Raw genomic sequence first — 26,589 nt, 5'->3', positions numbered from 1 at the left:
GCCTGTTACCCACTTCAAGATACCCATAGTGTATATTTGAACCATCAGAGCTAGTCATTTGGATGAAGAAATCACAGCATTGTTACAGAGGAGGATATTCAGCCCATCATGTCTGTACTAGCAGTCTAAGCTATCGATTTATTGCCAGTCCCCTGCCCTTTCTTCTTAACCTTGCAAACCTAATAAATAATCAGCCATTGCTCTCTTGAATGCCTCAGTTGAAACTCACCCAAATACTTTCGTATTACCAGGAATATGATTTAGGAACTGTACCAACTAATATAATGTGGTCATTGCTGTTCAGATTGAAGATTTTTTTCAGGGGAGATTCGGTTGAACAGGTTTGGGAAGAGACAGAGAATAAATTCTGTAGAAGGACTCCAGAAAACACCCATTTCTGCTTTCTGAATGCAATCATAAAGTCATTGAATCATGGAAACAGACCCTTCAGCCCAACTTGTCCATACCGACCAGGTTTCCCAACTAAGCTAGTCCCATTTGCCTGCATTCAGCCCATATCCCTCTCAACCCTCTCTATTCATGTGCCTATCCAAATGCTTTTTAAATGTTGTAACTCCAACTGCATCTACCACTTCCTCTGGCAGTTCATTCCATATATGAACCACTCTCTGTCTGAAAAGGTTGCCCCTCAGGTCCTTTTTAAGCTTTTCTCTCCTCACATTAAAATGATGCCCGCTGCTTGTGAACTTCCCTAACCAGAGGGAAATGAAACAAGAACAGAAATAGCTGGAAAAGCTCAGCAGGTCTGGCAGCATCTGTGGAGAGAGGAATCAGTTAACATTTTGAGTCAAGTGACCCTTCCTCAGAACAGAAAAGACCTTTGCTATTTACCTTGTCTATGCCCCTCATGATTTTATAAACCTCTATAAGGTCACCCCTCAGCCTCCGACGCTCCAGTGAAAAATGTCCTAGCCTATTTTGCCTCTATTTATAACTCAAACCCTCCAATCCCGGTAACACCTTTGTAAGTCCTTTTCTGCACGCTTTCCAATTTAATAATGTCAGGCAAAGGGACAAAATAGCACCATTGGTGATTAGTCTGAATTTTGATATTTTCTAATCAACCAATTCGATGGTATTTACACACCCCTAGAGTTGGACTTGTACTGGGATCTCCTATCTCAGAGGTAGGGACACTATCACAGCACCACAACCGCCTTTGTATTTCCTAGCAGCAGCTGGATTGGTGGATTTATGTTTAAATGCCGGGGGACAGTAAAGGGCGACTGAAAATCCCTTTAAAGATTTGCATAGCCAGCTCCTGGAGTTGGACTGACATCACTTCCTCTGGTCTGGCTATTTAAACAAAATCCTTGCAAGGTCCCAGGCGCCTTCAGACCTTCGTTGCTACAGGAGAGGACGAAGGTTTCACCATTCCCCGCATCTCTTCCATCTTCCTACGCGAAAATCATTCCAAATCCTCCCGCTGTTCTTCCAGTTTATTTTATCTTTGTAAACTGCCTCGGACACCAAGTCCAAACCAGCTTTCCCCCTCCCTCCCCACTTCCTAAAAAGAGAGAATTACCCCCCTTCAACTGCCAACTCCATCAACACCTCCGTTCAGGATGGTCTGCAAGGTGTTTTTGGCCTGGATTCTGTTCTGTTCCCAGGGTAAGTTTATTGCAAACAGGAGTTTGGATTTTTTTAAAAAATGTTGAAATAGTTAACTGTCCAAAGGGAATGGTTGCTGTGATTCTGTGAGCGTGTTGTCTAATGTGCAGACATTTAGATGTTCAGGGCTGTGTGCTCGGCTGGTTAATCTCTGGTTTGTGAAAAAAAAAGCAAGCGGTTTCTGTGTAAATCCCCCAGAGCCTGGAGCCAAAGGCAGAGACAGAGCGGAGCCCGCTTTCAGCACCAGGGACAGCGGCAGGTGCTGGTCACCGCTCCAGAGGCTGACCATCACAGCCTCGATTACCCGCTCACCACCCCCCACCCCCCCCATCACCCCCACTGTCTCACCCCACCCCCCCCATCACCCCCACTGTCTCACCCCACCCCCCCATCACCCCCACTGTCTCACCCACGCCTCCCCCGTCCACCCACTGTCTCACCCAACCCCCATCACCCACTGTCTCACCCACCCCCCCCCCATCACCCACTCTCTCACCCGCCCCCCTGTCCACCCACTCTGTCTCACCCACCCCCCCCCCCATCACCCACTCTCTCACCCGCCCCCCTGTCCACCCACTCTGTCTCACCCACCCCCCATAACCCACTCTGTCTCACCCACCCACTCTGTCTCACCCACCCCCCATAACCCACTCTGTCTCACCCACCCACTCTGTCTGTCTGTCTCACCCCCCCCCCCCGTCCACCCACTCTGTCTCACTCACCCACCACCCCATTACCCACTCTGTCTCACCCCCCCCGTCTACCCACTGACTCACCCAACCCCCATCACCCACTCTCTCAACCCCCTGTCCACCCACTGTCTCACCCAACCCCCATAGCCCACTCTGTCTCACCCCCCACCCCCCCGTCCACCCACTCTGTCTCACCCCCCACCCCCCCGTCCACCCACTCGGTCTCACTCACTCACCCACCCACCCACCACCCATTCAGTCTCACACCCCCCCACCCCCTCATCACTCAGTCTCTCACCCACGCCCTCATCCACCCACTCTGTCTCACCCACCCCCACCTCCCCATCACCCACTCTGTCTCACCCTCTTCCCCCCCCCGTCTCCCCCACCATCTATGTCCCCCTCTGTTCACGTAGCCCCGCTCCTCTGTCTCCCCCACTTTTCTCCCACCTCCCCCTGTTCTCTTTTCTCCCCCCTCCTCTGTTCTGCCCCCGTTTCTCCCTTCGCGGCTTCACCCCGTTATCCCCCCCCCTTACCTCTCATTTTCCCCCCTCTTTTCCTCCCGTTCCCCCTTTCCCCCCCTTCCTCTCCTGTCTGTTCTCCCCCCCCCCCCCCTGTTCTCCCCTCCTCCCTCCTGTCTGTTCTCCCCCTCCCCCCGTTTCCATCTCCACCTCCCTCTTTGTTCCAATCTATGTTTCTGTCTATGTATCTTTCTATATTCCCGTCTCCTTCCCAAGTCTCCCTATCTTTCTCTGTATTTCTCTCTCAATTTCTGTCCTTCTGTTGCCTGCCACCCCTTCTCTACCTCTGTCTGTCTTTATTTGTGTACAATTCCTTCCCTTCTCATTCAGGCAATTGGAAAGAAAATTAGAAAGCATGAAATGTTGAAAGGAACAAATTGTTAACTGTACCATCCCTGGTAAAGGTTGAGAAAGTAATTCATTGATGGGTGATGTCATTTAAGAGTTCAAACGCCCGCTTTATTTCCATTGCAAATTATTTGTTTTCTTTCCCGCTTAGTGACTGACCATCTGGCGTGTGTGAGGATGGTAATAAAACGTTTCCAGATCTGGCGTAGGATAGATTGAATCGGAACTACATGATCTGCAGCAGTGAAACTGCAGGAGTTCTGATATTGACACATGTACCCCCAATGCCCTGTGTCTGAAACAGCTAGTGCTCCGTCTGCACAGAATGTAACAGGAAATCTATCTTTATGTAACTCAAAGCGACTCTGAGTGGAGTTGGGAGAGTCTCTTCTGAAGCAGAGTTGAGTTGTCGAGGTCTGGTTTGCTGTCTGCAAGTGGAGGTGTTAAAGATATCACCTCCCAAGGAGTAAAAGGCACCAGTGAGGGGAACAATGTGAATGACAGGTGCTGTTTAGTCATCCATAGTGATATGGAACAGACCAAACCCCCTCAAAATATTGAGAAGATAGCCTACGTCCTAACCTTTTCTTATTTTAAAGGCAAGTATCAGGTTTTGCATTTTGGATACAATCTGATTGGTCAAATGACCAGATTTGAAGTAAGTACACTATAGTTAAAATAAAACAAGGAGAGAAGAAATCAGAATAGCCTAACTGTACTGGAAAATTGAACAGAATAATGGATTGTTTAACTACTAAACAGTTACTGTTCTAATATAGTAACAACCCATAAACACAGTTTAAAAATCACACAACACCAGGTTATAGTCCAACAGGTTTATTTTGGGAAGCACTAGCTTTCGGAGCGACGCTCCTTCATCAGGTGGTTGTGGCACCGAAAGCTAGTTGGACTATAACCTGGTGTTGTGTGATTTTTAACTTTGTCCACCCCAGTCCAACACCGGCATCTCCAAATCATGACTCCCATAGACATACCTTTTTGACAAAAGACAAATGCAGTAAAATAGATTGTCTCACAAGCAATTCTCCATACCAGGAGCAAAATCATCAAGAAAACTTTCTGACAAAGAACATAGAACATGGAACAGTACAGGCCTTTTGGTCCTCGATGTTGTGCCAATCTTTTATCCTACTGTAAGATCAAACTGACCTACATACCCTTCAATTTACTAATTTCTATCTGCCTATCCAAGAATTGCTTAAATGTTCCTGATGTCTCTGACTCTACTACCCAGTGCACCTGCCACTCTCTGTGTAAAGAACCAACCTCTGACATCTCCCCTAAACCTTCCTTCAATCACCTTAAAATTATGCCCCCTCATGATAGCTATTTCTGCCCTGGGAAAAAGTCCACATACTTCCTATAATGCAGCAACCAAAACTCTACACAATACTCCAAGTGTGGCCGCACCAGAATTTGTAGCTGCAGCATGACCTTGTGGCTCTGAAACTCAATCCCTCTCCAAATAAAACCTAACACACCGTATGCCTTCTTAACAAATCTATCAACCAGGGTAGCAACTTTCAGGGATCTATGTACCTGGACACTGAGATCTCTCTGCTCATCGACACTACCAAGAATCTTACCATTAGCCCAGTACTCTGCATTCCTGGGATGTGCTGGGATAGTCTAGAGGTTACAAAGAAACGAACTAGGGTTTCAGCAGCTGATGAGTTGAGACAGGGAAGGACCCGGACAGTATTACAGATGTGGAAATAAACATATGATGTAGAATTACAGAATTGTTCCATCTCAGAAAGAGGCCATTCGGCCCACCTTATCTGCGTCTGCTCTCCAAGTAAGCAGTCAATTGACTTCCATTCTCCCTGTACCCCTGCACATGTTCACTTCCAAACATCTCAACTGAATCTGCCTGCACCACACTCTGCATTCCATTTTCTAGCCTCTCGCTGCCTGAAAAATGGTTCACTTCCTCGTACAGCCACTGTTTCTTTCACTCACTACAGTGGCCCTCCTGTGCTCTGTCCCTTTCGCAATGCCTTCCTGCCCATGTTGTAGGGTGTGAGCACTCCCTCCGCACTGCACTGGGATTGGCAACACAGATCAGATGCTTCTGTGGGGAGGCACAGTGGCTCAGTGGTTAGCACTGCTGCCTCACAGCACCAGGGACCTGGGTTCAATTCCAGCCTCAGACGACTGTCTGTGTGGAGTTTGCATGTTCTCCTTGTGTCTGTATGGGTTTCCTCCAGGTGCTCCGGTTACCTCCCATAGTTCAAAGATGTGCAGGTTAGGGTGAATTGGCCATGCTAAATTGCCCATAGTGTTAGGTGCATCATTTAAAGGAAAATGGGTCTGGGTGAGTTACTCTTCAGAAGATTGCTGTGGATTTGTTGGGCCGAAGGTCCTGTTTCCACACTATAAAGAATCTGATCTAATCTTCATCCTCCAAATCCAGTCTTGAACCCCCCTGACCTGCTAAACTCAGGGGTTTGGGTGCTCCAACTGCTCAAACTCTCCAGGATGGGAGGAGGAGGATGAGTGGGAAGATTTGAGTTTGTAGCTCCTGCCATGATTGATCATTCTGCCTTCTGCTTTTAATCCTGAAGTCTGTAATTGCAATAATTTACTGCAGTGCTTTATTTATTTACAGTGATCTCCCGACCTCTGTCATCTGAGCTGGAGAAGGAAGATGAGAAGGTAATTGAGCTTTCCTCTGCCTTGTTTGTAAATCTTATTGTTCAGCCTGTCTTCTCTCTACTCCTGTATTTTTATCCGCTGCCGGCTGAACCTTCAGCTGTTTGGACCCCAAACTCTGGAATTCCCACCCTAAATCAGTCCCTCTCCTGTTTTAAGGAGGACTTTAAAATCAACCTCAAACAGAAATAGTTGGAAAAGCTCCGCAGATCTGGCAGTATCTGCGGAGAGAAATCAGAGTTAACCTTTCAGGTCCAGTGACCCTTCCTCAGAACAGTTCTGGATCCGAAACATTAACTCTGATTTCTCTCCAAGGATGCTGCCAGATCTGCAGAGCTTTTCCAGCTATTTCTGATGTTCTGACAGCATCTACAAGTTTTTAAAATCAGTCTGACTTGCCCCAATATCCACTCCTGTGGCTCACAGTCAGTTACTGTTTGCTAAGTGCTCCTGTGAAGCACCTTTATTACAATGCAGCTTTCAGATCTAAACTCTACAATAACAGAAGCTGCATTTATGCAGAGCCTTTAATGTGGTGGAACATCCCAAATTGGTTCTCTATCATACAATGATACCTCAGTGAGGGGGGCAGGGTAGGGGAGCAGCTTTCCCCCCCCATCCCAGAATGAGGGGAGTAATCCTCTCTCCTCCCACCCATTCCTCAGGATTTGAGTTATAGGGAGAGGCTGGGACTTTGTTTCCCTGGAGCGTAGATGGTTGAGGAATGACCTTATGGAGGTTTATAAAATCATGAGGGGCATGGATAGGGTGAATAGCAAAGGTCCTTTCCCCAGGGTGGGAGAGTCCAAAAAACCTAGAGGGTATAGGTTTAGGGTGACAGGGGAGATATAAAAGAGAACCAAGGGGCAACTTTTTCACACAGAGGGTGGTACATGTATGGAATGAGCTGCCAGAGGAAGTGGTGGAGGCTGGTACAATGACAACATTTAAGAGGCATTTGGATGGGTATATGAATAGGAAGGGTTTAGAGGGATATGGGGAAAATGCTGACAAATGGGACTCGATTAGGTTGGGAAACCTGGTCAGCATGGACGAGTTGGGTCTGTTTCCGTGCCGTGTGACTCTGAGGCCCGATAACTGATTCTGAACCACAAGAGGAGAAACTGAGAGAAGTGAGGTTGACTTTAAGGAGTTCCTTCATGCAGGACAGACAGAGGGAGGGAGAGATGGACGGAGGCAGGGATGGAGACCGATTTCAGAGTGTGAGGCCCAGACAGGCAAAGTGATTAAAATCAGGGGGACGTTGAGGAGACACAGAGCTCCGAGGATAATGAGGCTAAAGGAAGTTGCAGAGATGGGGAGGGGATTGTGATGACAAGGATGGCCTTGGTAAAGTAGATGGGAAAATGACTGGCACCAAGCAAGCACCTCCCCATCCTGACTCTGAAGGAAACAGCGATGTATTTCCAGGTCCAAATCCTGGAATTCCCTCCCTCAGGGCAATGTGTGGGTGTCCCTATACCACATGGAGCACAGGGGTTCAAGAAGGCAACTCAACCCCCCCCCCCCCCCCCCACCTTCGGAAGGGGCAACTAGGGGTGGGGAAAAGCTAGTGACACTCTCATCCCACGAATGAATGAAGAAAAAAGTGGGAGAGAATTTTAAAGTTGAGACATCATTGGACCAAGAAAAAATGGAGATGGCTAATTCACTGTTGACCTGGACTCGACCAACACTCTCCTCAAACCCAGCACTGACCATGTGAGATACAGACAGGAAACATCGCAAAAGCTGAGCAGGCCCAGAATTTGGGGAGAGAGGAACCAAGTTAATGTTTCAGTTTCAAGACTCTTCATTTGATTTAAAAGCCATTGAATTGACCTGTACTGTGAGCCCTCTCTCTCTAGAGGCTGCCTGACCTGCTGAATATTTCCCAAAATTCCTGGTATTTGGTTCTGATTTCCTGCACCGACTGTGTTCCCGCTCCCGCCATTGTAGTGTTGTCCCTGTGTAGGTTGGAGGTAGGGGTTGGCCTCAGACCTTTAGTGAGAACATTCCTTTGGAACAGTGAAGGTTCATGGGGTTGAGTCATAGTCATAGAGCTGTACAGCACGGAAACAGACCCTTCGGTCCAACCTGTCCATGCTGACCAGATATCCCAACCCAATCTAGTCCCACCTGCCAGCACCCGGCCCATATCCCTCCAAACCCTTCCTATTCATATACCCATCCAAATGCTGCTTAAATGTTGCAATTGTACCAGCCTCCACCACTTCCTCTGGCAGCTCATTCCATACACGTACCACCCTCTGCATGAAAAAGTTGCCCCTTGAGTCTCTTTTATATCTTTCCCCTCTCACCCTAAACCTACGCCCTCTAGTTCTGGACTCCCTGACCCCAGGGAAAAGACTTTGTCTATTTATCCTATCCATGCCCCTCACAATTTTATAAACCTCTATAAGGTCACCCCTCAGCCTCCGACGCTCCAGGGAAAACAGCCCCAGCCTGTTCAGCCTCTCCCTGTAGCTCAAATCCTCCAACCCTAGCAACATCCTTGTAAATCTTTTCTGAACCTTTTCAAGTTTCACAACATTTTTCTGATCGGAAGGAGACCAGAATTGCATGCAATGTTTCAACAGTGGCCTATCCAATGTCCTGTACAGCCGCAACATGACCTCCCAACTCCTGTAGGATCTGAGAAAAGATGTAGAGGCCTGAGTAGGCCATTCAAGCCTGTTCCAACACTTCGTATGATCGTGGCTGATTTTTGTGTTCCAATTCCCCTTCTCGTTCTGCTCCCCATATCCCTCAACTGCCTGAGAAATTCCTGGTCTTGGTCTTCTTTGATGGTGGAGCATCCGCAACTCCCTGACAATTCCAAAGATTCACAGCCCTCTGACTGAAGAAGCTTCTCCTCGTCTCAGTTCATAGAATCCCTACAGTGTGGAAGCAGGCCACTCGGCCCATCAAGTCCACAATGACCCTCCGAAGAGCATCTCTCAATGCTGCTATGGAGGGGGTTTCAGGATTTTGACCCAGCGACACTACCCAATGATGTCAATCATTGAACCTCTACAGTGTGGAAGCAGGCCATTCAGCCCATTGAGTCCTCACCAAAGCGCATCCCACCCAGATCCTCCCCCTACCTTACCCCAGTAACCCTGCATTTCCCATGGCAGATCCGCCCTAACCTGCACATCTTTGGACTGTGGGAGGAAACCGGAGCACCCGGAAGAAACCCAAGCAGACACTGGGAGAATGTACAAACTCCACACAGACAGTCACCCGAGGGTAGAATCGAACTCTGGTCCCTGCTGCTGAGAGGCAATGGTGTTAACCACTGGGCCACTCTGCCAATCCACGAGTTGCAAATGATCAGCCCCTCATCCTATGTCCCTTGTTCAACATTCCTGGAGTATTGTGTCCTATAAAACCATCAGAAATAGGAGCAGGAGTAGGCCATTTGGCCCCTTGACACTACTCTGCCATTCAATAGGATCATGGCTGATCTGACATTCCTCCTACCCGCTTCCCTGTCCTTTCCCTGTCTCCCTTGATTTCTCTGACTTATCGAGAATCTGTCTGTCCTTTCAGTATTCACGTGGTCAAATATCTTCAGAATGTTTTCATATTAGAATGAGATCTTCTCATTCTGCAGAAAATTGGCACTCAAACTTCCTCAAGCCCAGGCACCAAACTAGTGAACCTTCGATGTACTCTCTCCAACACAAGTAAATCCTTCCCTCGGAAACAGAGACCAAACATTTTGCACAGTATTCCAGTCTCCCCAAATCCCTGAGAAAGGGTAACACTGGATTAGGGTTTAGATAAGAATTTGGAAGAAGTTGATGAGATAACCAGTTGAGAGATCTACTGATTTAGTCTAGGATAAAGGGGTCAAACCTAGACATCAGAGCAAAATAGTTCAGAAGAGAAATCAAAAAACACTTCTCCAGCGACAGAGTGGACATCTCTAATTTAGGTTGGCATTTTATTTCTAACGAGCTAGGAACCAGCTGCTTGTGAGGATATCTTTTTGGGGGACCACATTTCAGTATCACATTGCAGTCTTGGAGTCACACAGCATGGAAACAGACCCTCAGCCCACCAGTCCATGCTGACCATAATCCCCAAACTAAACCAGGCCCACCTGCCTGCTCCTGGCCCGTATCCCTCCAATCCTTTCCTATTCACGTACTTCTCCAAATGTCTTTTAAATGTTATAATTATACCCACATCCACTACTTACTAAGGATGTTCATTTCTCACAAGAACCACCCTCTGTGTAAAAGCGTTTGCCCTTCGTGTCTTTTTTTGAAAACCCTCTCTCTCCTCAACTTGAAAATGTGCTCCCTAGTCTTGAAATCCCCCATCCTTGGGAAAAGACAACTCTCATTCACTCTTATCCATATCCGTCATTATTTTATAAAACTCTGTCAGGTCACCCCTCAAACCTCCTGCGCTCCAGTGAAAAATGTCCCAACCCCTCTTTATAACTCAAACCTTCCTTACTCAGCAACATCCTGGTAAATCTCTTCTGAACCTTCTCCAGCTTAATAATATCCTTTCTGTGACTGGAGCACTGTCAGTCTACCAGCCACGTGGAGGAGTGCAGCAAGAAACACACTCTGTTAAGCTAGTTTTGGGAAAACTAGCCTAGTTTTGAACCTAGAAAAATTATTTCCAACTAACCCACTGTTACAAATAAATCAACAGATGTTATCTCAATTAATCTTTTAAGTTTCAGTTTGATGGATGTTTGCACAAAAGGTATGAAGCAAAGGCTGGTAAATTGTGATCAGAACAAAGCAAGTTGCAGACCAGTCTTGAGGGGCTGAATGGCCTCCTGCAGTTCCTTGTTGTGATTTAAATGGCTGTGTGTACCTTTGTCTCCCTCTGCAGGTGACCAGGTGTATTGTTGAAGTGATTTCAGATACACTTTCCAAACCCAACCCATTGCCAGTCAGCAGTGAATGCAACAAGATTCTCAAAGAAGGTTGAACGGCTGCAACTACATTCTTCCTGTGTCTTTGCCTTTAATTTCCTCTCCCCAATCTCTTTTCTTTGTTGAATATGACAACTTGTTTCTTCTAAGATATCAATGCTCCTTCTCTGACTGTATCCTGTATCTGTCTCTCACTTTGTGCTCTGTCTCTGATCTCTCGGAGTCTCATTCCCATCTCTCCCTCTCTGTTATGATTTCTTTCCCTAGTTCCATCTGTTCTTCTCCTCTCTCCTCATTCCTCAGTGTCTATCTTTCCGTTTCTGACTGTCTTTCTCTCCCACTGTCTCCCTCAGTAACTCACTCTCTTTCTTATTCCCTGTTTTTCTCTCTGTCTCTCCAACTCTCTTTATCACCCTTTTCTGTCGTGTCAGTGCTTTGCTTTTTCCTCTGTCTCCCCTTATTCCCCATTTCTCTCTTTCTCAGAATCTCCCCAACTCCCCCTCTATTTCCCTTTGAGAGCTTTCTCTCTCTCCTCTCTCTCTCCTTCTCTCTCTCTGTCCTTCTCTCTGTCTCTCTCTCTCTCTCTGTCCCTCTGTCTCTCTCTCTCTCTCTGTCCCTCCCTCTCTCTCTCTCTCTCTCTCTCTGTTCCTCTGTCTGTCTGTCTGTCTCTCTCTGTCCCTCCCTCTCTGTCCTTCTCTCTCTCTCTCTCTGTCCTTCTCTCTCTCTCTCTCTGTCCTTCTCTCTCTCTCTCTCTCTCTCTGTCCTTCTCTCTCTCTCTCTCTCTCTCTCTCTCTCTCTGTCCTTCTCTCTCTCTCTCTCTCTGTCCTTCTCTCTCTCTCTCTCTCTGTCCTTCTCTCTCTCTCTCTCTCTGTCCTTCTCTCTCTCTCTCTCTCTGTCCTTCTCTCTCTCTCTCTCTCTGTCCTTCTCTCTCTCTCTGTCCTTCTCTCTCTCTCTCTCTGTCCTTCTCTCTCTCTCTCTCTGTCCTTCTCTCTCTCTCTCTCTCTGTCCTTCTCTCTCTCTCTCTCTCTGTCCTTCTCTCTCTCTCTCTCTCTGTCCTTCTCTCTCTCTCTCTCTGTCCTTCTCTCTCTCTCTCTCTGTCCTTCTCTCTCTCTCTCTCTCTGTCCTTCTCTCTCTCTCTCTCTCTCTGTCCTTCTCTCTCTCTCTCTGTCCTTCTCTCTCTCTCTCTGTCCTTCTCTCTCTCTCTCTCTGTCCTTCTCTCTCTCTCTCTCTCTCTCTCTCTCTCTGTCCTTCTCTCTCTCTCTCTCTCTCTCTCTGTCCTTCTCTCTCTCTCTCTCTGTCCTTCTCTCTCTCTCTCTCTGTCCTTCTCTCTCTCTCTCTCTCTGTCCTTCTCTCTCTCTCTCTCTCTGTCCTTTTCTCTTTCTCTCTCTCTCTCTCTGTCCTTTTCTCTCTCTCTCTCTCTCTGTCCTTTTCTCTCTCTCTCTCTGTCCTTTTCTCTCTCTCTCTCTGTCCTTTTCTCTCTCTCTCTCTGTCCTTTTCTCTCTCTCTCTCTGTCCTTTTCTCTCTCTCTCTCTGTCCTTTTCTCTCTCTCTCTCTGTCCTTTTCTCTCTCTCTCTCTGTCCTTTTCTCTCTCTCTCTCTGTCCTTTTCTCTCTCTCTCTCTGTCCTTTTCTCTCTCTCTCTCTGTCCTTTTCTCTCTCTCTCTCTGTCCTTTTCTCTCTCTCTCTCTGTCCTTTTCTCTCTCTCTCTCTGTCCTTTTCTCTCTCTCTCTCTGTCCTTTTCTCTCTCTCTCTCTCTGTCCTTTTTTCTCTCTCTCTCTCTCTGTCCTTTTTTCTTTCTCTCTCTCTCTCTCTCTGTCCTTTTTTCTCTCTCTCTCTCTCTCTCTCTGTCCTTTTTTCTCTCTCTCTCTCTCTCTCTCTCTGTCCTTTTTTCTCTCTCTCTCTCTCTCTCTCTGTCCTTTTTTCTCTCTCTCTCTCTCTCTCTCTCTCTGTCCTTTTTTCTCTCTCTCTCTCTCTCTGTCCTTTTTTCTCTCTCTCTCTCTCTCTCTCTGTCCTTTTTTCTCTCTCTTTTTCTCTCTCTCTCTCTGTCCTTTTTTCTCTCTCTTTTTCTCTCTCTCTCTCTCTCTCTCTGTCCTTTTTTCTCTCTCTCTCTCTCTCTCTCTCTGTCCTTTTTTCTCTCTCTCTCTCTCTCTCTCTGTCCTTTTTTCTCTCTCTCTCTCTCTCTCTCTGTCCTTTTTTCTCTCTCTCTCTCTCTCTCTCTCTGTCCTTTTTTCTCTCTCTCTCTCTCTCTGTCCTTTTTTCTCTCTCTCTCTCTCTCTCTCTGTCCTTTTTTCTCTCTCTTTTTCTCTCTCTCTCTCTGTCCTTTTTTCTCTCTCTTTTTCTCTCTCTCTCTCTCTCTCTCTGTCCTTTTTTCTCTCTCTCTCTCTCTCTCTCTGTCCTTTTTTCTCTCTCGCTTTCTGACTCTTTCTATCTGCCCTTGCACCTGTTTTCACTGCATTCCCGTGTAATTTCCTTTTGATTGTCTTTCTATGATTTACCTGAACTTTTCTCAGTTTTGTGTCGTTTGGATATGAACCTGCTGTGAGTAACTCTGACCTTTAATGTCCCTCGGTAGATGAAAGGATTCTGGCCATGGTGCGTCATCAGAACCTTCTGAAAGAGCTGGAGGAGCTGACGCATCACGGTACAGTAGCTTCAACTGTTCACGGTGTACAATAAAGATCACAGAGTGGATTGGAATAATGTTTTTGGCCTGACAATTTTGATTTCCAAGTCATTAAGTAAAAACAAGTGTTCAGTCATCAGTTTTGGATCTTGCACTTTTGGACAGAATTCCAAGCATATCAAATCTCAAAGGGAACAACACCTAACCCTTTGGGAGAAGAGGCTGCAGGTTGCTGCTTCAGTGTTCTTGCATCTGTCCTGCTGAGTGCAGGACGGAAAGGTCGCTCTCTCTCTCTATCTCTTTCTTTATCTGTGTGTCTGTGCGTGTGTGTGTGTGTGTGTGTGTGTGTGTGTGTGTGTGTGTGTGCGCCCTTCTCTGTGTGTGTGTGTGTGTGTCTCTCTCTCCCCTTCTCTCTGTCTGTCTCTTTCTCTGTGTGTGTGTGTGTGTGTGTGTGTGTGTGTCTCTCTCTCCCCTTCTCTCTGTCTGTCTCTTTCTCTGTGTGTGTGTGTGTGTGTGTGTGTGTCTCTCTCTCTCTCTCTCTTTCTCTGTGTCTCCTGTCTGTCTGTCTCTCTCTCTCTCTCTCTCTCTCTCTCTCTCTCTCTGAGTCTCTGTGAGTATGTGTCTCTATCCTTATTAGTCTGTTTTTTATCATTCAACTCCCTGTCTCTCTTTCTCCCTCCCTGCCTCAGGGTCTCACTGTCTCTGTGCCTGTTTCTGTCAGTCACTTTCTGCCTGTTTCTTTCTCTCTCTAAAACAAAAGCAGAACTTGCTGGAAAAGCTCAACAGGTCTGGCAGCATCTGTGAAGAGAAATGGGAGAGTTTACATTTTGGGTCCAGTGACCCTTCCTCAGAAGTAGTGAGGAAGGGTCACTGGACCTGAAACATTAACTCTGATATCTGCAATTCTTACAATCTGTCTCTGTCTCTCTCTCTCTCTCTCAATTTTTGTATCTTCCTTGTCTCTTAACAGTTTCTTTCCCTTTGTGTGTTTCGCGCTCTTTCTCTGTCTGCTTCTCTTTGTTCGACTCTATATTTTTCTGTCTGTGTTTCTATCTCTCTACCATTACTTCTCCAAGTCTGTGTCCTTTTCTGTTCTCTATGTCCTCTGTCTCTGTCTCTGTCTCTGTCTCTGTCTCTGTCTCTGTCTCTGTCTCTGTCTCTGTCTATTGCTGTTAATCTTGTCAAAAGCCTTTGATTTCAGGCATCAGTTACATTATAAAACATGATCCTGGTCCCAATCGATTAACAGTCTGAACATGACTCAGCAATGGCAAATGCTGTCTAACTGACCTTGAGATGGACAGTCCAATGAGCAAATGAGACTTGTTGAATTTAATTTCACAACTTCCCTTGATGGGAATTGAACTCAGTGTTGCTAATTCCAAACCATATCTGCTAGACTAATAAACCTGTATCAGTTCTTCGGAATACAGAATTCTTGAATCGTTAACTCTTACCAACTCTAATAAAGATCTTCCACATTAAATGTTCTTCAACTCTTAATTCTCTCCATTTGCAGAGGCGACCAGAGAAGGTGCCACCAAGAAAAGTGACAAAAAATGGAACTACCCGGAGGAAGACAGCATTGAATGGAGAGAAGAGAAACGCATGAACAGGCCACAAATCTTGGATAAGAAAGGATTAAGTGCTGAGAGGAGGGATGATGTCAGTCACCGAGAGTGGACCGATGCTAAGAAGGATGTCCCTTTAAAGAGAGAGGAAGATCTGGGGGAATATGAAGAAAGTGAAGAAGACCTGAAGGAGCAGCATGGTTATAAAATTGGCAAAGATGACACCAAAGTAGTCCTCCACGAAAGTGAGGAAGAGCTGAGTGAGGACGAAAAGCAAAGTCCTGAGAAGAGGCACCGAGAATCCTCTGAGGAGGAGGATCGCTCGTCCAGGGAAGACAAGCAGGAGGACCGCGATATCCTCCAGATAGACAAGCTAATTGAGAAGATTGCCAGGGAGGAACTGGAAGAGGAAGATGGAAAGCGAGCCGATGAAAAGAAGCATCACGTCCAAGAGTACAGCTCGGAGGAGGAAGAGGAGGACTATAGGAAGAGGAGTGAGGAAGCTCCAGGCCATGTGACAAAGCGAGTGGAGGAAAATGCCAGCGATGAAGAAACTGATCAGTTTGAAACTGAGGAAAAGGGAGTCAAGGTCTTCGATTCCAAGAGCCAGCTGCATGAGACTGATGACAAACGTTCCCTTGAGAAGAAAGCACAGGATGAAAAGAGACACCATTTCCTGGAAGAAGGTATGGGTTTGAAGAGGCATGATGATGAGCTTGATTACCTGGAGAAGAGGCATCATGGTATTGCAGAGAGTGAAGAGGTGGAGGAAGAAGAGAGGGAGGAGGAAAGGAAACTAAACTATGAGGTTAGTGTCGAATTTTATTCATTTCTCCTGAATTTTGAGGTGAGTGAGACAGTAACTGTTACTCTACATTCCTCATGGACAAAACAGATCCTTGTAATTCTAAGTGACTCTCTAACATTGATACCTGCACCTGCCTAGGTACAAGAAGAGGCCATTCAGCCCTTCTATTATTCAGTTAAAACATTCCCCAAATCAGCTACTCACCTCAATTCCATATTCCTTAATACCCTTGACTGTGAAAAACCTATCAATCCCAGTTTTTAAAATTTTCAATTGACCCCAAAGTCTCCAGGTTCTCTACCACTATCCCCCACATTTGGATGAAGCATTGTTTCCTTACATTAACCCCCAAAGGTTCTGGCTTAGATTTAAAGGGGAGACCTCTCTCTTTGTTCTTCTCCCCTCCAGCCACAGGAAGCGCTGTCTGGAGTCATAGTCATTCAGCATTGAAACAGGCCCTTCGGCCCAACTCATCCATGCCGACCAGGATTCCCAAACTAAACTATTCCCACTTGCCTGTGTTTGGCCCATATCCGTCTAAATCTTTCCTATCCGTGTACCTGTCCAAATGCTTTACAATTCCTTGAATGATGATTAAGGAGTGATATAACGAAAGAGTTTAAGAAGACACAGGAGGTGATAATATACAGCGAGAGCACAATGGATTGTACAGACATTGGTGAGGCCACTTTTAGAGTACTGTGTACAGTTCTGGTCACCCCTGCTATAGGAAGGATACTATTCAATTGGAAAGGGTTCAGAAAGATTCAGTTGCAAGGAGAGGCTTGGGGCTGTTTTCCCTGGAGCATCGGATGCTGAGGAGCAACCTTATAGAAGTTTATAAAATCATGAGGAACGTGGATAGGATAAATAGGCAAAGTCTTTTCCTTGGGGTAGGGGAGTCCAGAACTAGAGGGCATAGGTTTAGGGTGAGAGGGGAAAGATATAAAAGAGACCTAAGGGGCAACGTTTTCACACAGAGGGTGGTACGTGTATGGAATGAGCTGCCAGAGGAAGTGGTGGAGGTTGGTACAATTACATTTAAAAGACATCTGGATGGGTATATGAATAGAAAGGGTTGAGGGGTATGGGTCAAGTGCTGGCAAATAGATTAGGTTAGGATATCTGGTTGGCGTGGACGTGTTGTACCGAAGGGTCTGTTTTCATGTTGTACATTTCCGTCTGTATGACTCCAGGTTTCATTCAGAGCATGGATTAAGGATTGGCAAACAGACTGGAAGAAGAGAGTCAGGATAAGGAAGGGAGTCTTTCCCATGTTGGCAGGCTGTGACTCATGGGTTACCACAAGCATCCGGACCTATCATACTATCACACCCAATTAGCATATTTCATCTTCTCCATAAGATATAGGAGCAGAGAGAAGCCATTCAGCCCATCGAGTCTCTCCACCATTCAGTGAGATCATAGCTGACCTGATCATCCTCAGCTTCTTTCCTGCCTTTTTCCCCCATTACCTTCTACTGCTTAAAAATCTATCTCCGCCTTGGATTTGCTTAATCACCAACTACAAACTCCCTCTGCAGTAAGGAATTCCACAGTTTCGCTCTTGGAGAACAAAGTCCTCCTCCTCCATACCTTAAATGTACAACTCCTTACCCTCTGGTCCTAGACTTTCCCACAAGGGGAAACAACCTCTCTACGTCTCCCCCCCCCTGTCAAATCCCCTTCTATGTTCCAATTAGGTGCCCCCCCCTCCATCTTTTCCAGTGCATTATCTCATTTCCCCTTTTGAATGCAGCAATGCTGTTCACCCCACCCACTCCCCCTGGTGGTTGAGTTCCACATACATTCCCATTATCTGTAATGTTGATTCAGTGCCAAATTGTCCCTTTCGTTTCTCTCAAAGTACTCTATGAAACTGTCCCAATCAGAATCTACGCACCAACCTAAATCAGGACTGCGATTCTCAGCGGCACTGCTAATAAGGGGCAGTGCTGAAATATAAAGTGGTCCCATTTCAGAAAGAATCTGTCTTTATATATCACCCTTCACATCCCTCCCACAGTACCTTCATGGCCAACAGAGTGGGTCACTGTTGTAGTGGCTCCATTTCCGAAGGAATCTGCTTTTATATAGCACCCTTCACATCCCTCCCAAAGTACTATCGCGCCCGACAAATTGGGTTACTATATTAGTGGCCCCATTTCAGAAAGAATCTACCTTCATATATCACCCTTCACATCCCTCCCAAAGCACACTCACCGCCAAAAAATTGGGGCACTGTTAGGAGCTGTCAGTTTGCACATAGCAAGCTCCCACAAATAGCCATGGGATAGTTACCCAAAGATTCAAGTGAATAATAAATATTTGCCCAGACATACTTAACCTGCTCCTCATCAAAATAATGCAGTGAGTTGACTCACATACACCTGAGTGTGGACAACTCTCCCTTTAACATCCTATTTCAAGCAGTGGGGGGTGGGGGGATGATAATGTAGTGCTGATGTCACTGCATTAAAGACCCAGACCTGTGCGGACATGGGTTCAAATCCCACCACAGCATCTAATAGAATCTGAACACCAGTCATAAATCTGGAGCTAGAAGCCAGTCTCAGTCATTAAACCCAACACCAATTGTTGTACAAATCCTTCTGCTGCCCCCTTTAGGGAGGGAAATCTGACATCCTTACTCAGTCTGGGCCTACATAGAGTCATAGAGATGTACGGCTTGGAAACAGGCCCTTCGGTCCAACTCCTCCACGCCAACCAGATATCCCAATCTATTCTACTTCCATTGGCCCATATCCCTCTAAACCCTTCCTATTCATATACCCAAGCAGATGCTTTTTAAATGTTGTAATTGTACCAGCCTCCACCACTTCCTCTGGCAGCTCATTCCATACACTCACCGTCTCTGCATGAAAAGGTTGCCCCTGAGCTCTCTTTTATATCTTTCCCTTCTCACCCTAAACCTATGCCCCTCTAGTTCTGGACACCCCCATCCCAGGGAAAAGACCTTGTCTATTTACCCTATCCATGCCCCTCATGATTTTATAAACCTCGAAGTATGATTCCAGATGGGGTTAACTCTTGTCAGTGCAACGCTCAGTTCAGGGGGCAAATGGAACGATGGCAACAAATTCCATGACCTCATTTGCACACCACATAAAACCCCTACAAGTGCGGAAGGAGGCCGTTCGGCCCATCGAGTCGGCACTGACCCTCCGAACAGCATCCCACCCAGCTCCCTACTCATCCCCATAACGACCCTAACCCCAATGGCTAATCCACCTAACCTACACACCTCTGGACTTTACGGGGCAATTTCCCATGGGCAATCCACCCAAACCTGCACATCTTTGGATCATGGGAGGAAACCAGAGCACCTGGAGGAAACCCACGCAGACACTGGGAGAATGTGCAAACTCCACACAGTTGCCCGAGGGTGGAATCGAACCCAGGTCCCTGGTGCTGTGAGGCAGCAGTGCTAACCACTGAGCCACCATGCCAAAAGGTAGCATTCCCTCCAGTTATGAGTCCTGATTAATTTTAAGTCTGAGTCTCTGAGTGGGACTTGAACCCACAACCTCTCGAGTCACCAGCAAGAGGTCTATGCAGGGAGCCCTGGGAGGTCACCTCTCCCGTGAACTTCTGATGAGAAACTAACTGAAGGAGTGTGGCGTGCGACCAAAGAACTACTTCAAATCCGTTTGTACTCCACGATCCCCGGCTATTCTCCTGAGCTGCCAAATCTGCCGAGTGATTCATTGAATAATTGAGTCATTATTCTCAAAGAAGTGAGCTTCTCAGGCGCTCTGAGCACACAGTTAATCCCTCGCTGTTTGCATGTTGGTTATCCACTCGTCAGCAGATTACTGTGATGAGTGTTTGCCGGAGGGAAGTATTTGTGTCCTGGCTTGAGTGAGGTTTTGGATGAAGTGCAAATCAATGATAAATGATTGCAGACGCACAGCAGAGTAGACAAGCTTGTTAGCTACACTGCCTGAGAATGAAAGACCACTGGTTCATATCACAAACGTACTGGTAGAGGAGGGTGTTTTGGAAATAATTAAACTGAGGGAGTCAACAACAGGTAACTTTGTGCGTTGCTGGCTACTTTAACATTTATCACCCATTGTCCCTCAAGTGGTGGTGAGCCACTGCAGTCCACCTGCTGTGAGTTGTCCCACAATCCCCTTAGGGAGGGAATACCAGGATTCTGACCCAGCGACACTGAAGGAATGGCAATACATTTCCAAGTCAGGATGGTGAGTGGAGGGAAACCTGCAGAGGGTGGTGTTCCCATGTATCTGCTGCCCTTGTCCTTCCAGATGGTGGTGGGTTTGGAAGATGCTGTCTGTGGAGCCAAGGTGAATTCCTGCAGTGCATCTTGTAAGTGGTACACTCTGCTGTAACAGGTGGTGGAGGGAGTGCACGTTTGTGGGTGTGGGGCCAATCAAGCGGGGACTGCTTTCTCCTGGATGGTGTTGAGCTTCTTGAGTGTTGTTGGGGCTGCCCCCATCCAGGGCAAGTGGGGAGTATTCCTGACTTGTGTCTTGTAGATGGTGGACAGGCTTTGGGGAGTCAGGAGGGGAGTTACTTATCGCAGTATTCCCAACCTCTGACCTGCTCTTGTAGCCACTGTGTATTTATATGGCTCGGTCCAGATCAGTTCTGGCTGAAATTGAGAGAAATGCCATTTAACGTTAAAAGAGAGGTACGGGTGATCACCAACATGTGAGGTATTGAGGTGAGTCTAATATCACTGGATGATTAATCCAAATCCCCAGGTTAGTGTTCTGGCGGGAGGGGACATGAGTTCAAATCACCCCATGAAGGTGAAATTTTATTTTATTCAAAATCTGGAATAACAGGTGACTGTGGGAGTGACACTGTTGATGGAAAACCCCATCTGGTTCACTAATGCCTTTTTAGGGAAGGACACTGCCATCTTTACCTGGTTTGGCCTACGTGTGACTCCAGACCCACAGCAATGGGGTTGACTCTTATCTGCCCTCTGGGCAATTAGGGATGGGCAATAAATGATACTATATCTAGCCATGGCCTGCATTCCTTAAAGAATAAAGAGATAGTTCTGGTTATAATTGTCCAGGAAAGGTTGTGATGGAGGTGGTTAGAGGGGAAAGGACAGTCTCTTATTAAGAAATTAGCTTTCGCCTGAAATCAGCTTCTGGAGTCTTTTTTTGCTTTTGCAAAGATCCAATCACGATGACCAAAGTGTGTGTCCAAAACCAGAGGGCATAGGTTTAAGGTGAGGGGGGAAAGATTTAAAAGGGACCTAAGGGGCAACTTTATCACGTAGAGGGTGGTGCTTGTATGGAATGAGCTGCCAGAGGAAGTGGTGGAGACTGGTACAATTACAGCATTTAAAAGGCATCTGGATGGGGACATGAATGGGGTTTAGAGGGATATGGGCCAAGTGCTGGCAAATGGGACGAGGTTAATTTGGGATATTTGGTCAGCATGGACGAGTTGGACCAAACGGTCTGTCTCCATATTGTATGCTTCTTAGCCAATAAATTGCCTTTTGAAATGTCATCCCTGGTGTAATCGAGTGTAAACACTGAACTTTAAAGATTTCAAAGACAAGCAAAGGGGTAGTTCTCCCTGGGATCCGAAGGCAAGTTGTCGTCCTTCCATCAATATCAACTTTGTGGTCACCGTCCTGTTTGTGGGATCTTGCTGTGCTCACATTGGGTGTGGGCGATTTCCCCCACCCCAACCCCTTCCCCAAATCCCCCCCTCAGCCCCTCCCCTCCCTTCCACTCCTCCCTGCCGCCAACCGGATTCATTCCTCCCATTGACCCACAGGTCGTACCCTCTACCTGTCTTCACCTATCCCCACCTCCACCACCCCCTTTACCTGCAACTCCCCCCACACCCACCCCCCCCCCCTCCCTCCCCAGCCCTGAAGAAGGGTTACACCCGCAATGTCGACTTCCCCTCCTCCTGATGCTGCCTGTCATCTTCCAGCCGCCTGTCTGTCCACTTCGGAAGTACGTCAGCAGCTGTTAAGGGCGGGCACTACAGCACAACGCAGGGCCTTCTGTCGGGGTTGCCATGACAACTGCTCTCTCCCTTTTCTCCCTCCCTGCAGGAACGCAGGCTGAAGAGCCTCGTGGCGATCGAGAAGGAGCTGAAGAGTGTGGCGGAGAAGCTGAGGGAGATCCGGAAAGGTTAAGGCAAAGAACTGAAACCCCGCGCCTTTCTCAGTCAGTCACACGCTTCACCAGTCAACATTCCCTCCTGTATCCCAGCGGCGATGTACTGTTATCCGTCTCCAGGCTTGCAGCTGCGAGGGTGGGGTGTAGTGGTGCATGCTGCAGTCAAACAGCCTTCTGTTCCTTGTTTACATTGGCAGTGTCACCCACTCATGAACAGGGGTTGGATTTGCAGATAGATAGAGAGAAGTTAAATTTAAAAGCCACTCCTAGAATCACCAGGTTAATATTTTCCTTCCCTATAGGACATTAGTGACCCCCAGATGGGCTCTTGCCCCAACAATTATGAGCCCAGGTGTTTTGTTTTTACCTGAATTCAAATTCCACGGCCTGCCCATGATAGGGTTCAAAACCAGTCCCCCGAGGATGTTACTGGGGTCTCTAGACTCCTGGAGATGTACAGCACAGAAACAGACCCTTCAGTCCAACTCGCCCGTGCTGACCAGAAGTCCTAAATTAATCTCCTCACATTTGGCCCATATCCCTCCAAACCCTTCCTGTTCATATACCCATCCAGATGCCTCTTAAATGTTGTAATTGTACCAGCCTCCACCACTTCCACTGGCAGCTCATTCCATACACATACCACCCTCTGCGTGAAAAAGATGCCCCTTGGGTTGCTTTTGTATCTTTCCCCTCTCACCCTAAACCTATGGAATCCCCTACCCCAGGGAAAAGACTTTGTCTATTTACCCTATCCATGCCCCCTCATGATTTTATTAACCTCTATAGGGTCACTGCTTAGCAGAGGTGGGGGTGTAGCACGGTGGCTCAGTGGTTAGCACTGCTGCCTCACAGCACCAGGGACCCGGGCTCGATTCCAGCCTCAGGTGACTGTGCAAACTCCACACAGACATTCTCCCCGTGTCTGCGTAGGTTTCCTCCGGGTGCTCCGGTTTCCTCGCATAATCCAAAGATGTGCAGGTCAGGGTGGATTGGCCATGCTAAATTGCCCATAGTGTTAGGTGAAGGGGTAAATGTAGGGGAATGGGTCTGGGTGGGTTACTCTTCTTATTCGGCCAAATGGGAATCTAATCTAATCAGACTCTGCCATGCCAGGGAACATAGCCCCAGCCTCTCCCTTTAGCTCAAACCCACCGACCCCGGTGATAATAAAGATGTCCTGCCCTCCCGTCCAAGAGGGGAATACAGCACAGGCTGAGGGTGGGTCAAGGAGAGATCGCGTGAAGCTGCTTGACATCTCTGGGCATTGGAAAGAACGAGAGGTGATTGCTTTGGTATGTGTGGGTTACTGGGAGACAGGCAGGAGATTGGCGCGGAGTCCTGGTGCTCATTCGGTAAGCTGGTAGGGCCAGTATGGGCTGAATGGCCTCTTTCTACCCCATTTAAAATGCAGCAATTCTGAGAGGGTGGGGTCTTCCGATAGATGGGGGTTTGCCCTGATTTGTAGTGTCGGGTGGGGGGTAGGTGGGGAGAGCCTTTCTGACGATAGAGAGAAATCTGTTTACTAAGACCATAACGAGTCTTTGGGAATTGTCTACTCAGAGGGCAGTGGGTGCTCAGTTAGTGAGAGGGACTTCAAGACTGGGTTAATTTTTTCTTTAGACATAGAGATCAGAGAGGGAAGTGTGCCAATGTTGATAATGATCTTGGGGGAGTAGCATAGAGGGGCCAAATGGCCTAATGCCCCTTCTTCCTACTGTGAAGGCTTCATTAAATGAGTTTGGCTTTTCTCTTATCTGACTAGCAATTCTCTGCTAATCCACTATCTTACCTTTGGAACCCTGTTGGTCCTTCACCTAATAAGGGTCTAATACTTAAATTAGGGGGCAAATGTTAAAAATTACCCCCACCCCCCAAAATCGTAACAATAAGGAGTACCAGAGAATGGGGTGGATCGGACAATTCATTCTGTCATCAGTGCGACCTCATCAGTCATGGGGATGTTACCTTGACAACAGAAATAACCAGCCTTCTAAATAAGGAAGACCACCAATTGATTCAAGTGTAAAAATATCAATCATCTCAGATGCAGGTCGGGGTCAATTAGTGATCCCAGGAAAGGTCAGAGTCTCTGTTACGCTAAAGAGTGAAGTGCCGTGGGAAAGTGGGGAAGACAGGAAGTCCTAATGGGCTGAACTTTGACCCTTTTGGGAGGATTTTGGGCACTGTCCCAGAATGTCGAGATGGGTGGGAAGGGTCAACACAGCTCAAGTTATCATGATTGCAGAGGAAGACTCAAAAGATTGCTCGCTGGCTCTGAAGGGGCAGATTTGAGAAATAAATTTGGATACAGAGGAACCTTGTTTATTCAGCATTCGATTAACCAAAGTTTGGATGATCCAAACACGATCGCAAGGTCTCGATGCGTGGATAACTATGTTATCCGGCATCGATTATCCGGTATTTGATTAACCAAATTAAAAACTCCTCTCTCATGTCCTTCAGAAAGTCAAGGTTCTTCTGTACATGTATTATTTATAAACCTCAATCACACTGTCCCGAATGAGTAGAATGTAAATCACAAGCCCTTATTGCCAGGAAACTTGATTATTAACCACTTCCTTCTTTATCGAGTTAGATGTAGGTGGGATGTTTCCTCAGTTGGGAAGGAGGTGGTGTCTAGAACAAGGGAACACAGTTGGCATACGGGGGTCAGCCATTTTGGATTCAGGGGAGGAGGAATTTCTTCCCTCAGAGAATGTTGGGCCTTTGGAATCAGAGAGCTCAGTTATTGGGTATATTTGAGAGAGAACTCTCAATGGCTGGATATCAAGGGGTGTGGATCTGTATCTTGCAATGGGCCGAATGGTCCATTTCTATTCGTAATTTCTGTTCCTACAGGAGGAGAAAACTACAGGGCAAGGTTTAAGATGAGAGGGAGGAAAGATTTGAAAAGGAACCTGAGGGGTAATTTTTTTCACGCTGAGGGTGGTACAGGTATGGAATGAGCTGCCAGAAGAAGGGGTGGAGGCTGTTACAAGTATGCTTAAAAGGCATCTGGATGGATACATGAATAGGAAGGGTTTAGAGGGATATAGGCCAAATAATGGCAAATGCGACTAGGTCAGATCGGGATGTCTGTTTGGCACGGTTGGGTCTGTTTCTGTGCTGTATGACCCTATGAGACCGGGGCGTAAAGATTCACAGGTCATGTTGGATAGCAGACCAGGCTTGAGGGGGCTGAATGGCCTCCTCCTAGTCTTATTTCCTCAGGTCTGCTGATGGGCAGGTACAAATTGATTTCCTTTCCCCTCAATTCCAAGAATCAATGCCAGCCTGTTAGTCCCTGCTTTGCTATCCAGTGTATCCACCTTAATCACCTACTTTGACTAGAAAGGTTGACTTGTACTCCTGGCAGGCGCTGTGTTTGACCCCATCGATGGAGTCCGACAATTTTCAGCTCTCTGCTGCTGTTGTCCATGAGCTGTCAGGAACACCGTGATTCAGTGTCATGGGCATCTGCAGAGTCGCAGAGTCAAGTTATAAACCTGCTTTCGGTTCCTTGCCATTTGAAAGTGAGGGCTAGGCCTTTAAGGTACCCAGTGCTACCAACCTCTACCCAAAAGCAGGACTGAAGACGAGAAGGGAGGGCTCACATTCTAGATTTTATTTTTCTCACAGATTTTCTAACACAGGAGTATTACACAATACTCTTATTTTCTAAATAATAATAGCAGCCTACACTCCCCAAGAACCTCAGTGGTTCACGAAAGCAGCTCAATACCACTTTCTCCAGGGCAATTTGGGATGGGCAAATAAATTCTGGCCTAGCCAGCAACACAAACAGGGCAAATTAGAAACAAAAACTCCAAACGCGGCGACAGATCTTGAGAGGGGGGGGGGGGGGGGAAAGTCAACTTCAACTTTGAAAGGAATAAAATGGACGCCTCGGCCTCTTGTCTCAGGTACTAGAAGGTTCCTGGGAGAGAGAGAGAGACAGCCTCTTTCCGAAACAAGATCGGTAACTGGCCCAGAAAACGGGCCACTATCCATTTGATTGACCCAGTTTGCGCACGTTGCCATGGAAACCCAACAGAGACCTACAATTGCAGGCTTCACAGTGGATTGACCCAGAGCTGGTTATGGTAATGTAACAATGGAGGGCAACAGCGTGCAGTGAGCGATCCCTTATTGGCCAGTGAACTGAGAGGAAATGAGATCTTAGATGTCCAAACACACACACACCCCAACAAAAGCCCCCAGACTTCATTGCGTGAGTGACATTGCCATTCTGACTGTTATATTCTCCTTTCCCTATAAATCCAACCTGTCCTTGTTAATTATTAGACCGTTTCTTTCTGTTCCTTTGAATACTTTTAGTTTTTTTTTGCCATCGTGAAGATCATAGTTTGTATTCCCAAAGGTGCCTGAGGCGAGTCTGTCTCGCAGTCACTGGCACAGTTTGGTTCACCGTCATCATCATCGCACAATGGGTACACAATCCATCAATGTGTGAGATAATAAATTGTTTGACATTACCGCCCGTGTCTCCGTGTTCAGTCACTTCCTTTAACAGAACTGCTGAAGAGAGAGAAACTTTCCATTTCATCAGGACACATTTGCAAGAATGCCAAATTTCAAGCAGTCACGAAAAGGATTGGGAAGTTGCTTCTGATTGGCTGAGACAACAATTGGAAACATCCCCAG

The 26,589-nt window shown here is 47.0% G+C and overlaps 1 protein-coding gene across 1 annotated transcript; it reads left to right on the top strand.

Annotated features, from left to right (window-relative positions):
* The first annotated feature begins 1,333 nt into the window (after nucleotides 1-1,333).
* On the top strand, nucleotides 1,334-26,420 carry LOC140454590 (uncharacterized). Its single transcript, XM_072549453.1, has 6 exons — nucleotides 1,334-1,632; nucleotides 5,826-5,872; nucleotides 10,733-10,826; nucleotides 13,346-13,414; nucleotides 14,916-15,775; nucleotides 21,855-26,420. Exons 1-6 carry the CDS (start codon nucleotides 1,587-1,589, stop codon nucleotides 21,936-21,938), a joined length of 1,200 nt encoding a protein of 399 aa, XP_072405554.1. The 5' UTR covers nucleotides 1,334-1,586; the 3' UTR covers nucleotides 21,939-26,420.
* Nucleotides 26,421-26,589: the final 169 nt, after the last annotated feature.

Source organism: Chiloscyllium punctatum, chromosome 29 (genome assembly GCF_047496795.1).
Source record: "Chiloscyllium punctatum isolate Juve2018m chromosome 29, sChiPun1.3, whole genome shotgun sequence".
Lineage (NCBI taxonomy): Eukaryota > Metazoa > Chordata > Chondrichthyes > Orectolobiformes > Hemiscylliidae > Chiloscyllium > Chiloscyllium punctatum.
This window is presented reverse-complemented; position numbering and strand designations above follow the sequence as displayed.

Coding starts and splice junctions, on each gene's coding strand:
- LOC140454590 (XM_072549453.1), top strand. CDS start 1,587: ATGGTCTGCAAGGTGTTTTTGGCCTGGATTCTGTTCTGTTCCCAGG. Junction 5,873..10,732: donor TGGAGAAGGAAGATGAGAAG/GTAATTGAGCTT, acceptor CTCCCTCTGCAG/GTGACCAGGTGTATTGTTGA. Junction 13,415..14,915: donor GGAGGAGCTGACGCATCACG/GTACAGTAGCTT, acceptor CTCCATTTGCAG/AGGCGACCAGAGAAGGTGCC.